This window comes from Xyrauchen texanus, chromosome 49, assembly GCF_025860055.1.
Source record: "Xyrauchen texanus isolate HMW12.3.18 chromosome 49, RBS_HiC_50CHRs, whole genome shotgun sequence".
Classification (NCBI taxonomy): domain Eukaryota; kingdom Metazoa; phylum Chordata; class Actinopteri; order Cypriniformes; family Catostomidae; genus Xyrauchen; species Xyrauchen texanus.
Genome location: NC_068324.1, coordinates 7926573 through 7939732, shown reverse-complemented (window position 1 = coordinate 7939732; position 13160 = coordinate 7926573). Strand labels below are relative to the sequence as shown.

General features: G+C 37.2%; 2 protein-coding genes across 3 annotated transcripts in view; one reads left to right on the top strand and one right to left on the bottom strand.

The window, feature by feature from the left end:
* LOC127640148 (zinc finger CCHC domain-containing protein 14-like) overlaps positions 1-1567 on the top strand; it is a 38480-nt gene extending 36913 nt beyond the window's left edge. The window contains 1 exon segment of the mRNA XM_052122564.1: positions 178-1567. Coding sequence (XP_051978524.1) covers positions 178-233 — 56 coding nt within the window. The 3' untranslated portion in view covers positions 234-1567.
* A 1630-nt stretch (positions 1568-3197) lies between these two features.
* On the bottom strand, positions 3198-12067 carry LOC127640152 (microtubule-associated proteins 1A/1B light chain 3B-like). Of its 2 annotated transcripts, XM_052122570.1 has the most exons (4): positions 11759-12022; positions 9998-10053; positions 6618-6724; positions 3198-6294 (listed from the first exon to the last, which is right to left on the bottom strand). In XM_052122570.1, the coding sequence occupies exons 1-4, from the start codon at positions 11796-11798 to the stop codon at positions 6120-6122; spliced, it is 378 nt and encodes a 125-aa protein (XP_051978530.1). In that variant the 5' UTR covers positions 11799-12022; the 3' UTR covers positions 3198-6119. The 2 variants fall into 2 exon arrangements, with proteins under 2 accessions (XP_051978530.1, XP_051978531.1); XM_052122571.1 differs by lacking the exon at positions 3198-6294 and having other exon boundaries at positions 6614-6724; positions 11759-12067.
* Positions 12068-13160: the final 1093 nt, after the last annotated feature.

Sequence of the window (13160 nt, the reverse complement as noted above, 5' to 3'; positions counted from 1 at the left end):
CAATGCCCTGGCCTAGAACAGCATCGCAACCAATTAGCAGTACCCTAGCAACCACCCAGAACACCCTAGCATCATGGCAGTTTACCCTAGCAACATAACATTTTTTAGGGGAAAAATTTGAAAATAACCCTACTTATACTATATATATATATATATATGTAATTTATTTTTTTGCAGGGACATTTCGTCTGAAATATTCTCCACAGTCAGACAGCCAGGAATCTGGGGAATAAATGATGTGTAAGAACTGGTTTGGATCTGCACCTTCCTCAGTGTGTAAATACACTTAATGCAAGACCTTACTGAGCAAAGGCATGAAAGAATCTTTTTGCTGGAGGATTAAGTGATCGAGTTTGATCAGTCATGGTTTCCAATGAAACCCATGTCCCACAGAATAGAGGCTTGATCTTGCACATGGCACCATGGATCTTTGTAAAGGGATGTTCAGAGAAGCAAGCAAACATTCTTATATTTGTATTCTTCAGTTTTCTTTACACTGTTTAAGTCACACTTCAAACTTGCCTAAGTATGTCGTGGTGGAGCAGCCAGTGCGTGGTGTCAACATTTGCTGCACGAGTCATTCTTGGAAGCAAAACAAGAACGGGTTTACCAACCAATCATGCTCGCCAAATAATGTGCAATTATGGCAAAGTGTTTTTGCTATTGGTAGTCACACCAATAGCTAAAACACTAGATTCTATAAGTCAAACCTTTGGGAATAGGATTCTGGCATTCTTTATGGACATCTCTTAGTCTTGTGGCATTAACTTGGCATTTTTAAAACTTTGAAGAGGAAAGTGGAAATGACACGTTGCTTTTTTTGACTACCATTACAGATTTTGCCTGAAAGGCCTCTTAAGCGTTATACATGTTATTTGTATGTGGCCTTTTTTGCTGTAATCATGGTATATTTTTTAATGGCCTAGGTTTTGGAAACGTGTATGATATATTATTTTCATAAAATTTCATAAAAGAGAAACAAGCGCCATGTCACCATTGTGCTCAGATTAAAGACATTAATAAATTCCGTGCACTTGAGGTGGCAAAAGTCAAGCTGTATGCTTCACTACAATTATTACAGTTTTTCTCAATTGCTTTGGCACATTTTTCGAAACAGTCTTAACATTCTCTAAACTGTGAGTGCAAATGTCACAACTGTTTGCAGGAACTTCAAAACTTTATAGCATGTCTGCAAAATGTAGTTACCCACCCAAAACATTCATGCTTCAAAACCTAGTTATTGTGTCAATAATTTGGCCAAGGCCACCAAAATCTAAAGTATTTTTGTCATTGTGTGAGCCACACTGGTCAAAATGTTTAGTTGTTTTTTCACCACAACAGTCAACCATGAAAATTAAGGGTTTACTGTAAACAAATCTCATATTTGTTGAGAAAAGTCAGTAGTATGTAGAAAAAAAAAAGTCTATGAACATTTGTATTTTTACAGTGTTTATTTTTGTACTTCATGTGTATATACACAATACAAGTGTATTTACTGTACATGTAAAGTAACTGACAAGAGTAACAAGATTTCACTTTACATTTCATATTTGTGTATTACCACAAATACACAAACAACAAATAACATTCATGGGAAAAAAACAAAACAAACAAATTATTCTTGGTGGACATCTTGTCAGCTCACGTTGGTCAGGCCAAAGATTTTCATCAACATCACATCTGATGTTTTCCATTGCCACACACCGTGGAAAAAATCTCCTTGAATGCCGCACCCATCCCCTGCAATGGTCAGCTGTGATGTCCTCACATGCAGCATTCATGGCATCCAACAAAGAAATCTGATTTTGTGGTCTATGATCATACACTTTCCACCTCCATGCTGAAAAAAACTCTTCTATTGGATTTAGGAATGGAGAGTATGGTGGAAGGAATTCCACTGTTATCCTTTCATGTGCAGCAAACCAGTCCCTAACACTGTTGGTTCGGTGGAAGCTGACATTATCCCAGACAACAACATAATTAGGCAAATGTGGTCTAACTAAACCTCTTTCTTGTTCTGGAATCAGGTCTCTGTAAAGTGCATTTAGGAAGGCCAGGAGAAGTTGGGTATTATAGGGCCCAATGTGTGGAATATGTGTGCTCACACCGTTCTCTGAAATGGCAGCACACATTGTAGTATTGGCCCCACGTTGGCCTGGTGTGTCAATTGTGGCTCGGTGTCCAATGAGATTGCGACCACGTCTCCGGCCTTTGGACAGATTAAACCCAGCCTCGGTCCACAAAAACAAGAATGTGGGTCGTTTCATGTACTTCTAACTCCATGATTCTCTATGAAGAAACACAGAAAAAAATGTAACAGTAAATGTTTTTTCTTATGGGTTTCTGAAACTTACAGTAAAGTAATACAGGCATCTTAGAAAAACAGGAAAACTCACTAAGTGCACACCAATGGTTTACCTGGACATACTGGTACCATAGCGCCTTGACTCTTTCACTGTTCCTCTCAAATGGCATCTTATAGAGCTGTTTCATAGTCATCTGATGTCTTTTTAAAACTCTGTCTATGGTGGAAATGCTGACAGAATTTATATTTGCAAAGACATTATTGTCATTTATGATTGCACTTTGGATCTCTCTTAGCCTGATGGAATTGTTGGCTATGACCATGTTGCAAATTTCTTGTTCTTGCAGTTGGTTAAATACTGCTGCTCTGCCACCAGCTCGAGGTTGTCGTGCAGTTCTATAGAATAAACAAATAGACTTGCATTTACCTTTACAATATTGTTGTTTATACTGTAAAAATACTTTACATACTGTAAAACAAAACAAAACAAAAAAACATATTTACCTGTTTTCCTACGAAAGGTTTGCACAATTGATGACACTGTGGACCTGTTTACATTAGGCTGTACTCTTCGACCAGCCTCTTCCATTGTTAAACCATGATTTATGACATGATCCACAAGTGTGGCTCTGATTTCATCAGAGACTCTGACTCTTCTATTTCCACCTCTTCCTCGATTATTTCTTCCTCTACCACCACCACGTATTCTTACACGCCTTCCAATTGCTCTTCCATGAGCATGTTGCTGCAGTTCAGGGTTGTGAATGTCCTCCATTCTCAAAAACTTCTACAGCAGTGATTGTGCTGTGGGCAATCTATATATATAGACATATATATATATATATATATATATATATATATATATACTACTCCAAAGTTGATTGGTTAAATGGTTAAATGGTTGATTCATATTAGAGGTAATTTGCAATTAGATTGTGAATGCAATTAGAGTGCCAATTTAGCAAACATTACGAACAATGTCAATGTCAGATATATTTTAGAATATACATTCATGTATACTAATTATGATAATTGAATAGATCGTTTTGAATGTGATGGCTTACACAATAAAAAATGTCTGAGAAGTTCTGAAGTGTTTGACAGTGTAAGTGAGAATCGAGTCATCAGTTTTGATCAACAAGCCATATGCAATTATTTGTTGTCCAAACTGCAGACAGTTGTATGTACTCTTTGCACACATGTGCCAAAGCATTTGCAAGTTGCTCAAATCAATAAGAAATTCCAATCTGATGTGAAAAAGAAGCGAATTGTTCAGAGATCTGAACTTAATGTTTTGGGAAATAAAAAAAACATTTGAGAACTGAGCCAAAGCAATTGAGAAAAACTGTAAACTGAAACAAAAATTGTTCAAATTGCCTGGAGATTTGTGGAATTCTATATCTCAATTGGGAACTGAACATGTGAAAGGAAACAAATCATTTTGTCATACTAAAAATATCAAAGCAGTATTTCTAAACTGTAAAAAAAACAAAAAGGGGCAAAACTCACACCTTAAATTAAGACCTAGTAGGTTCCATTCCATTTTGTCATTCAGTGTTGTTTGGAAAATTACAAGCAAATGGTAATATTTATGATCAAAGTATTTGATCAGCATATACAGTAGCTGCTTTTTACAGAACGTTTCTGTAATTTTTAATTACAAAGATCTTGCAATTGCTGGCTTTGCATGTTGCCTGTATGTATTCTCATGTCTAGTATTATTGCAAGAAAGCTTTTGACCTAAAATGACAATGCAGATGCTGCAATTTTGTATTCAGAGGTGAATGTTTAATGAAGTTTGAATGCTGAATTTTTTATATAATGTATCAATTTGACACTTTTGAAAATACATTTGTTTTGATAATTCCTGTGAATGCAATTTGTTTGGTTGCCACACCTCGATAGAACACTTTGAACATGGATTAATCATAAAACATTGTACAGGAAAAATGTTTTCCCTAAACCTAACAGATACATGGTGATAAAAATCAAAATAACTATCCAACAACAGCAATACAAATTTAATTTAAACAGCTTTAAACAATTTCTGCATCACCAAACGAAACTGCAAAAATAAAATAAAAATTTAAATAGGTTCCCCAAACACTCCCCCTGTCCTGCAGGTAGACACCCCAAACTCAGCATTGGTTGAGAGCAGCCGCCAAATTTTCTTATTGACTAACACACAAACTGTGGTCAGATTTGTTTCTGCTGGTTACAGACCGATTTACAAAGATTAATGATCTGTTTTGAATCTTCCGTGACCAACATCTATTTCAGCAATATCTATCAGGTAGTAGGAAACTTTCATGCAAGATATTCAATAACAGAAGCTTTAACATTTCTAAAGTGAAGTGTTATGGGAATTCAAAGAAAAGGCAAAACAGGATGCATATTCCTCTTTTATTTTTAAAATACCAACAGAAATAGAAGTGTGATATTGCTGTAAATCTGACATCTGTGAGCAGGAGAAATGCAGAAATGACTTTGATAATGGGTTGATCATTTTAGTTAAACCCTCATTCAAACAGTCACTTTTGTAAATTGCACAATAAAATCGCATATAACATAAAGAGATGTTAAAAAATAACATCTCTTTAAACAAGAGCAAGACAATTAAATAGCAAACAAATGCTCAGGAGAGAAGGCATCTAAGCTTATCTTTACAATTAACTGTAAAGACATATAGATGGAAAGAGTACAACAGCTCATGGTTATGCATTTATAAAGGCATAAATAATTCTCTAGTAAAACTGAGAAGACTAAAAGCGTGCTCTAAAAGAGCAAGGACGTTCAGAAGCAGTTCCATATAGACCAGGCTACATCCGGCCTGTCTACCTGGGCCACGGTCGCTTCACTGTACGCATGTCCCTAAAGTCGCATTCATTCGCTCAAGCTGTCTTTCAATGTACCATTGTCAGATAATTATTTTTATTGTCCTTTTTATACTTGCATTATAAAGCTTCATCCTACAATACAAGCAGGGTTGTTGTTTTTTAATAATTGCGATTTCTTTTATCCTTTCATCAGGTGTGTACCATGTAACATCTACTTTCTGTGGAACACACTAAAAAAGGTCAACAAGGCAAGTAGGCCATTATGCTCACGACCCAATTAGCGAAACCTCAAGGGTGACGTGAAAAGACTAAATTGCATCTAGCAGGAAATGGAATGCAATTATTAGCAGAAAACACAGTTTTTTTTTATGACATCTATGAGTAAGAAAGTTTGCCCAACTAAATGAGTAAAGAGGAGTCCACAAAGCCAAATATTCGTCAAGGAACGGGAGGGGTTGAAAGTCACTAGTGTGCGCTGGCAGCAACCCGACCCCATCCTGAATTGGACCTGAAATTCAGGACCAAACATAAAAACTATTTGACTGCCTAACGTTACACTAGACACCTCATCTAGACATGCTGTATCATTTTTGGAACCGCCATGATGATCCCATCTCTTGATACCCAGAAGTCTTTCTTTCAAGCTTTACGTTGAGTTAAGTCTTATTTAAACACACTTGATCATTGCCCAGCTTAACCAAGACCTGACATAAAACCAAGAACCAAACAGATGACTCCTCATCCATAATGACAATACAAATAGGGAAGTCAAAGTTAAAGGGTTGAGAAGGAATTTAGGATTTAGCTTTGGATTGAGTTGGGATCAGGGCCAAAAGGACTGAAAGTTCAGCTGGTTCCTACAGTCCTGTTGGGAAGGGGTGGGAAAGGGGAGGGGCTATATGTAGGGGATAGGTCACATGGGTTCAACATAGGTTGTTTATCATAGTCCGAGAGTGAAAACCAATCATATGAAATTTTTACTGTGAGCCCACAAATCCAAATGTCTCCTGGGAGGCATAGACCATGTACAGGAATCCATCTTCGTCTCGCTCACGCTCACAGACCTCAGAAATGGCAGTAGACACAGATACCATGCTGTGACCGTTAACAAGCAGGAAGAAAGCCTGGTTGGAGTTCAGTTGGAGGCGTCTCCTATTGGAAGCAAAGATAAAATAGAGATGCAATAGCAGTCTCGCATCACATTCAAGTCTAACATCAGTTGAGGTACATGAAGAACAAGTCATGTTTCCGTTTTTTTTAAGGTTTCAGGATTCAATTCAAGATCAAACTGAATGATGTGGATTAATTTGCTATGACTTTGCAATTTAAATGAGCAGGAAAAAATTCATGTTTATAGAAACCAAGTTAGCAGACTAAGGTGACTTTCAGGATGAATAAATGAACAGACAAATAAACTAATAAATGGAAGGAAAGAGGTAAAAGGAAGAAATCCATACATCTCTTGCAGACATTACCTGATTATCTTAATAAGTTCACTCATGTTTACGTGGTCAGGAACTAAAAACTTTGTTTTGTCCAGAATTGGCAGTTGCTTCTCTCCCTTGTATCTCTCAATGATCACCTGAAATAGAATCAATAAGTTAAATTATGTTGGCTTCACTGTTCTGCACTTAACACTTATTAGGGTTTTTCCAGAATCTGTAAACTAAGACCAAAAATGTCAAATTGTAACTACTAGAGCTTTCAAGATACAGCCACCAAACTCGGCACAGACCTTCAGACTGTTGACTTGGGTTGCAATGACTTTTCTAACTGGTCCGACTAACGGTTTTCCTGCAATGGATGATCCAAAATCCCCAGATTTCCACAGACTATAATTGATGGATTGTTCAAACAGGCCATGGAATACACTCAATTTCAAACTCCAATTATTAAACCATTACTATATTTATAATAAATATAGACCTTATTCACGATAGCGCTATATTTGATTTTTAATGGGAATGAAAACAAGGCTGTAAAGGGTAGACTAACCATCTTTTCAATGGCACGCATGGTACAAAGCTGTATAAAACTCCTAGATCCCATCTTATTTTCCACAACTTTGGTCTACTGAATGTTCTTCGAAATATATGTGTTCAATGTTTTGTCTGCGGAATGATCCAAAAACACTTAACGGCAATACAGCCCATTAAAGAGACTGTACTGCTATCCCTCTGTGCCTCGTTGTCATTCCTGGTTGCCCACTATAGCTAAGCAGGGTTGAGCCTGGCCAGTACCTGGATGGGAGACCTCCTGGGGAAAACTAAGGTTGCTGCTGGAAGAGGTATTAGGGAGGCATTAGGGAGGGGGTGCTCACACTGTAGTCTGTGTGGGTCCTAATGCCCCAGAATAGTGACAGGGACACAATACTTTAAAAAGGCACCATCTTTCGAATGCGTCATTAAACCGTGGTTCTGACTCTCTGTGGTCATTAAAAATCCCAGGACAATTCTCGTAAAGATTAGGAGTGTAATCCTGGTGCACGGGCCAAATTCCTCCCATTGGCTCTTCTCAATCATTGCCTCCTAATAATCCCCATTGATTCATTGGCTCTATAACTCCACTCTCTCCACCAATAGCTGGTGTGTGGTCGGTGTTCTGGTTCAGCTGCCGTCGCATCATCCAGGTGGATGCTGCACACTGGTGGTGGTTGAGGAGATTCCTCCAATACTATGTAAAGTGTTTTGAAAAGCACTAAATAAATGTCATTATTATCTGTATTATTCCTATCAAAAATCAAAGATGGCGCTGCTGTAAATAAGGTCTATTATGGGTTTAATACGAGTTAAGCTCAAAATTATGCCTCAACAGCATTTGTGGCATAATGTTGATTACCACAAAAATTCATTTTGACCTGTCTCTACGTTTTTTTTTAAAAAAGCAGTTGAAAAAAAAGCTATCTATCTACAGTTAAAGTCAGAAGTTTACATACACTTAGGTTGAAGTCATTACAATAAATGTTTTAACCACTCCACAGATTTCATATTAGCAAACAATAGTTTTGGCAAGTCGTTTAGGACATCTACTTTGTGCATGACATGAGTCATTTTTACAACAATTGTTTCCAGAAAGATTGTTTTGCTTTTAATTGACTATATCCCAATTCCAATTGGTCAAAAGTTTACATACACCAAGTTATCTGTGCCTTTAAGCAGCTTGGAAAATTCCAGCCTTTAGGCAATTAGCTTCTGAAAGGAGGTGTACATTTACGCATTTGGCAGACAATTTATGCAAAGTGACTTACAGAGCCCTAATTACAGGGACAGTACCCCCGGAGCAACCTGGAGTTAAGTGCCTTGCTCAAGGGCACAATGGTTGTGGCTGTGGGGATCGAACCAACAACCTTCTGCTTTACAGTTTAGTGCTTTAGCCTACTATGCCACCACCACTCCACCTGTGGATGTATTTTAAGGCCTACCTTCACACTCAGTGCCTTTTTGCTTGACATCATGGGAAAATCAAAAGAAATCAGTCAAGACCTCAGAAAAAAAAAATTGTGGACCTCCAGCATAATGGCAGCATTATTTTGTGGGGGTGCTTTGCTGCAGGAGGGACTGGTACACTTCACAAAACAGATGGCATCATGAGGAAGGAAAATTATGTGGATATATTGAAGCAACATCTCAAGGTGCGGCTGTCGTCCGTTAGAGGGTGGAGGGGACCAAGCGGAGTAAGTGTTTTTTTTTTTAATCGCAAATGGGTCTTCCAAATGGACAATGACCCCAAGCATACCTCAAGTTGTGGCAAAATGGCTTAAGGACAACAAAGTCAAGATATTGGAGTTTATTTGTTTATTTATTTACAAATGTGATGGAGTGGCCATCACAAATCCCTGACCTCAATCTGATAGTAAATTTGTGGGTAGAACTGAAAAAGCATGCAAGCAAGGATGCCAACAAACCTGACTCACCAGTTCTGTCTGGAGGAATGGGCCAAAATACCAGCAACTTATTTTGAGAAACTTGTAGAAAGCTACCCAAAACATTTGACCCAAGTTAAACAATTTAAAGGCAGTGCTAACAAAGTGTATGTAAACTTCTGACCCACTGGGAAATAAAAGCTGAAATAAATCATTTTCTCTACTATTATTTTGACATTTCACACATTGTATCATATATATATATATATATATATATATATATATGATTGTTGGGCTAGTCAATCCTTCAAGCTTTACTTCCCCAAGTATTTTAAACTTTCAGGCAAGGCTTGTTCAAGCAAACAGAAACATTTGTATATAACTGGGGTAAGTGAAAAAGAAAACAACACTAAATGTATTAGATCATGTGCCATTCAAAGCAGATGTTCTGGGTGGTGATTGGTGTCTATTCAGCAGAAAGTAAAAGTTGATTGCCACATTTTCCTGGTCAGCTTGAATAACAATAGACACTGGTAACCCTGAGGCACTGTCAATAGAGGTGACCCCAGGCCTCAATACCAATGATTGGTCTTTAAGTGACTAAAAGGGGCCCTATACATATATGCAAACACAGATATTCATATGTTAATTGTTTTACTAGGTGTATAGTCCTGCTTTCTTTTGAGATTTTAACAAGATTGAACCATTATGTCCATTACATGCTGCTAAGAATTTATAAAAGCAGATTGCCATGGGATTAAGGCCAAACTGTAAATGTGTTTAGCAATTCTATGTAACTTCCTCAGCAACTAAACAAGCAAGTATGACCATATTCTAATGGAAGGTCAATTGAGAGTATCACATTACAAGAATGACATTGCAGTATGAGTCTATACTGGAAACATAGAACCCACAACTCTCCCAAACTAAATATGCCTTTTCTACTGGTTACCAATTTTAACCTTCCTCCTCAGATGCATATAATCTGCTTACCGGGATCTTGTTGGGATGCTGTTCCCGGATCAGCCGTACATCCTCCACACGCTGCTCTGTACAGAGGAAGTAGGACCGGATATTAGATACAGGCAGATCACAATACACAAATGCAATAAACCACAGACATTTTAACTGGAGAGGTTGGGTGGGTCTGAGGCTCAAATATCAATACATTCAGTAGGCTCAGGTTTAATCACGTTTTATAGGTGGTTCAGTATCAACCAAACATTCGAAGAAAGCAAGTGGTGTTTACAAAACTAGTTATCACAATACTAGGGTAATGTGAGTTGGTGCCAGGGCATTGTCATTCATTTCTAAAGTGTTTTGAGAGTTTTAAAATGTTGCTGTGTAGTTGCTTTACTGGATCTAGTTGTTGTTGCTAGATATGGCCCAGGTCCCTCCTTCAATGTAAATCTATAGGATTTTTGCCTAGAAAACAACCCTATGAAGTCTGTTCCAGATGAACTTTGTGCTTTTGGCATACAAGCCAGAGCAGTAGTATTGGAAAACTGATCAGATATTTGAAATACAGATTACTGCCATTTTCACTTTTAGGCCATTATGAAAATATTCAACAACAGCACCAGTGTTTATTGTTAAACTGGACAAAATTGCTTCAACAATTAGTTTACCTATTTTATGTAAGATAATTTGCTCCACATTTTCTTCTCTTAATGAGATGAATAGCCGAAACAGAAACTTCCTTGTAAACCATGATAACTTGACTCTGAACTAAAGATATGACTAAGCATGAGAGGACAGGTCAGTAGCTACAGCGCCCATAAACCAATAAAATTACATCTAAAGTGTCTGGTAAACACATATTTGGAATAAACAACATGTTTTCAAAGAATTTTAGGCAATCTAGTAAAGACGGAAATCTGGGGGCCCTTTGGTCTTGTGCTCACATCGCCACATGTTGATCATACAGTATATGAACCCACGTGCAAATGTGTATATTGAGCAAGTGTGTCCATTTTTTTTTTTTTTTTTTGGATTGACTACTAAAACACATACGCTTTAATGCCCAGTATGAGTTTAGGTAGGCAGCTCACTAGGTTGCCTACTATTTTCCAATTGAGTACAAACAAAAGTGTCAACATTTAAAGAAAACAGCTCATAACGACGTTAATTGGCCTGTAACAGATAGCTAAGGCGATAATAATAGGCCGAATATTCACAAAAATAAAAACAACAGCAACTATTCGAATAATCGTTACATGGCAGTTTCCTTTCTTTCTTTTTACTTGAGTCTTTTCAAATAACTAAACGACGAGTCCCATCCCCCAATCCTGCAGTGCTGTTTTTCGCTAACATCTGCCCACAAACAAAGACGTTGCGACAGAATCGGTTTACGGTAGATTGAAAAATAACATAAATTCGATTCTTCCGTGTTGTTTGAGTCATCATTAGGATTCAGCGTTGGCGTTACATAATTATATTTTGTCTGTGCATTTAGATAGCAACTATAAACGGACGACACCCCTTCAAACCTATCTAATCTTGGTTGATTTGAGAGCGCAACAAAACGTGACCTTTTCCCAAATACACGTATTATAATACACGACGCATGTATTACCGGTCTACACACTTGTTTACAATAAGTAGAGTATGTTCCTGTCCATGGCTGTATACATGATCACAAATACAAAGAACAGTCGTAAACAAAACAAAAAATATCATGCTCTAAAATGAACGCAATCTAATGTATTTTTATACCAGACACGCAAAACAGTGATCTGAAATCGGTGCACTTACCAAATGTCCTCCTTTGTTTGAACGTCTTTTCCGATGGCATGTTTACAAATGTATAAACGTCTTCTTTAGGCAAAGGAGCATAACCTCTCTCTCTCTCTCTCTCTCTCTCTCTCTCTCTCTTTATATCTCCCTCCCCCTTGAGCGGATCTTGATCTGTTGTGGGCTTTTTCAAAATACCGAAATAGTGATGCGTTACAGTCTCCTTCCTGTCGTCGGCTTGCTTCTGTGAAGTCCGTCTTACCAAGCAAAACAAACCAGTCAGCTGATCCATGACGTCAGGGTGCATATGCCGTATACATTGGGAAAGGGGAAGAGCTTGGGGTTAGTCACTCTGACCCCTCACTGGGACTTTTTTTTTTGTTTTTTTTTTTAAAAGTTGAGACTGTTTTATATGCTTATTGAATGTATTGTCTTTTCTAAAATAATAATAATAATACATATTGTCAAGCTTTGTCTTCTCTTGTCAAGCTTGGTAGAGGTTACACTCTCCATATTTTATTTATTAGATAGATAGATAGATAGATGGATGGATGGATGGATGGATGGATGGATGGATGCATGTGACTCTTTGATTTTTATAAAAAATAAATAAAGTTATTCTCTCTCAAAACAAAGATCTTTCATAGTCACCTTCTATTATGTGGATGGATGTGGTTCGATTGCCATACATTTTTTTCATAATTTATCTTTACACTTACAGTACATGCAGTCAATAGGTAGCATGTGAATATAATCCTTTTTTAAAGTGCTGAGATATGAGACATAATTGTCATTCAGTGGATGTGACGTGACATGTAAGTAGATGGAAGTGTCTGTTTAGTCACATGATGTAACTCAACATAGATCATTAAAACTAGGTGGTATAATAGGAGACTTGTGTTACTTATATACTTATATACTGTATAGCCACATATTATTGTATTTGGCGAGGCCTAGTTTGCCAAGCACTACCATCTGCAGCTGGTTAACTCTGTGCATCCCCTTGCTAGCAGGGATTGTGAAAGTGAAAACAACATTGAAAATTCAGCAAGCATTGTTAGCAACCGCCATGCTGTAGAACGGCATGTAGTTCAACTTAATTAAAATGAACTAGAGAACAGTAAAAGTATTTTTTATGTATATATAGAATATTAAAGGAATATTTAGGGTTCAATTAATGGATTGAGCTTCAAGTTAAGCTCAATCAACAGCATTTGTTGCATAATGTTGATTATCACAAAAATTATTTTCTTAAAAAAATTAAGTTACAGTGAGGCATTTAAAATGGAAGTAAATGGGACAAAAAATTTGGAGGGTTTAAAGGGTGTAAGAAATTTGAAGCTTTAAATTTTCTAAAAGCACTTACTGTGCATGAATTCTTCTGTTAAAACTTGTACTGTATTATTTGAGCTACATTCATAAA

Bases quoted from the DNA above. Each gene is read 5' to 3' on its own strand.
- LOC127640152 (XM_052122571.1), bottom strand. From the start codon at position 12,044: ATGCACCCTGACGTCATGGATCAGCTGACTGGTTTGTTTTGCTTGGTA. The intron at 10,054-11,758 runs GTAAGTGCACCG...TCCTCTGTACAG, and splicing joins CAAACAAAGGAGGACATTTG to AGCAGCGTGTGGAGGATGTA. The intron at 6,725-9,997 runs GTAAGCAGATTA...ATTCTATTTCAG, and splicing joins AGCATCCCAACAAGATCCCG to GTGATCATTGAGAGATACAA.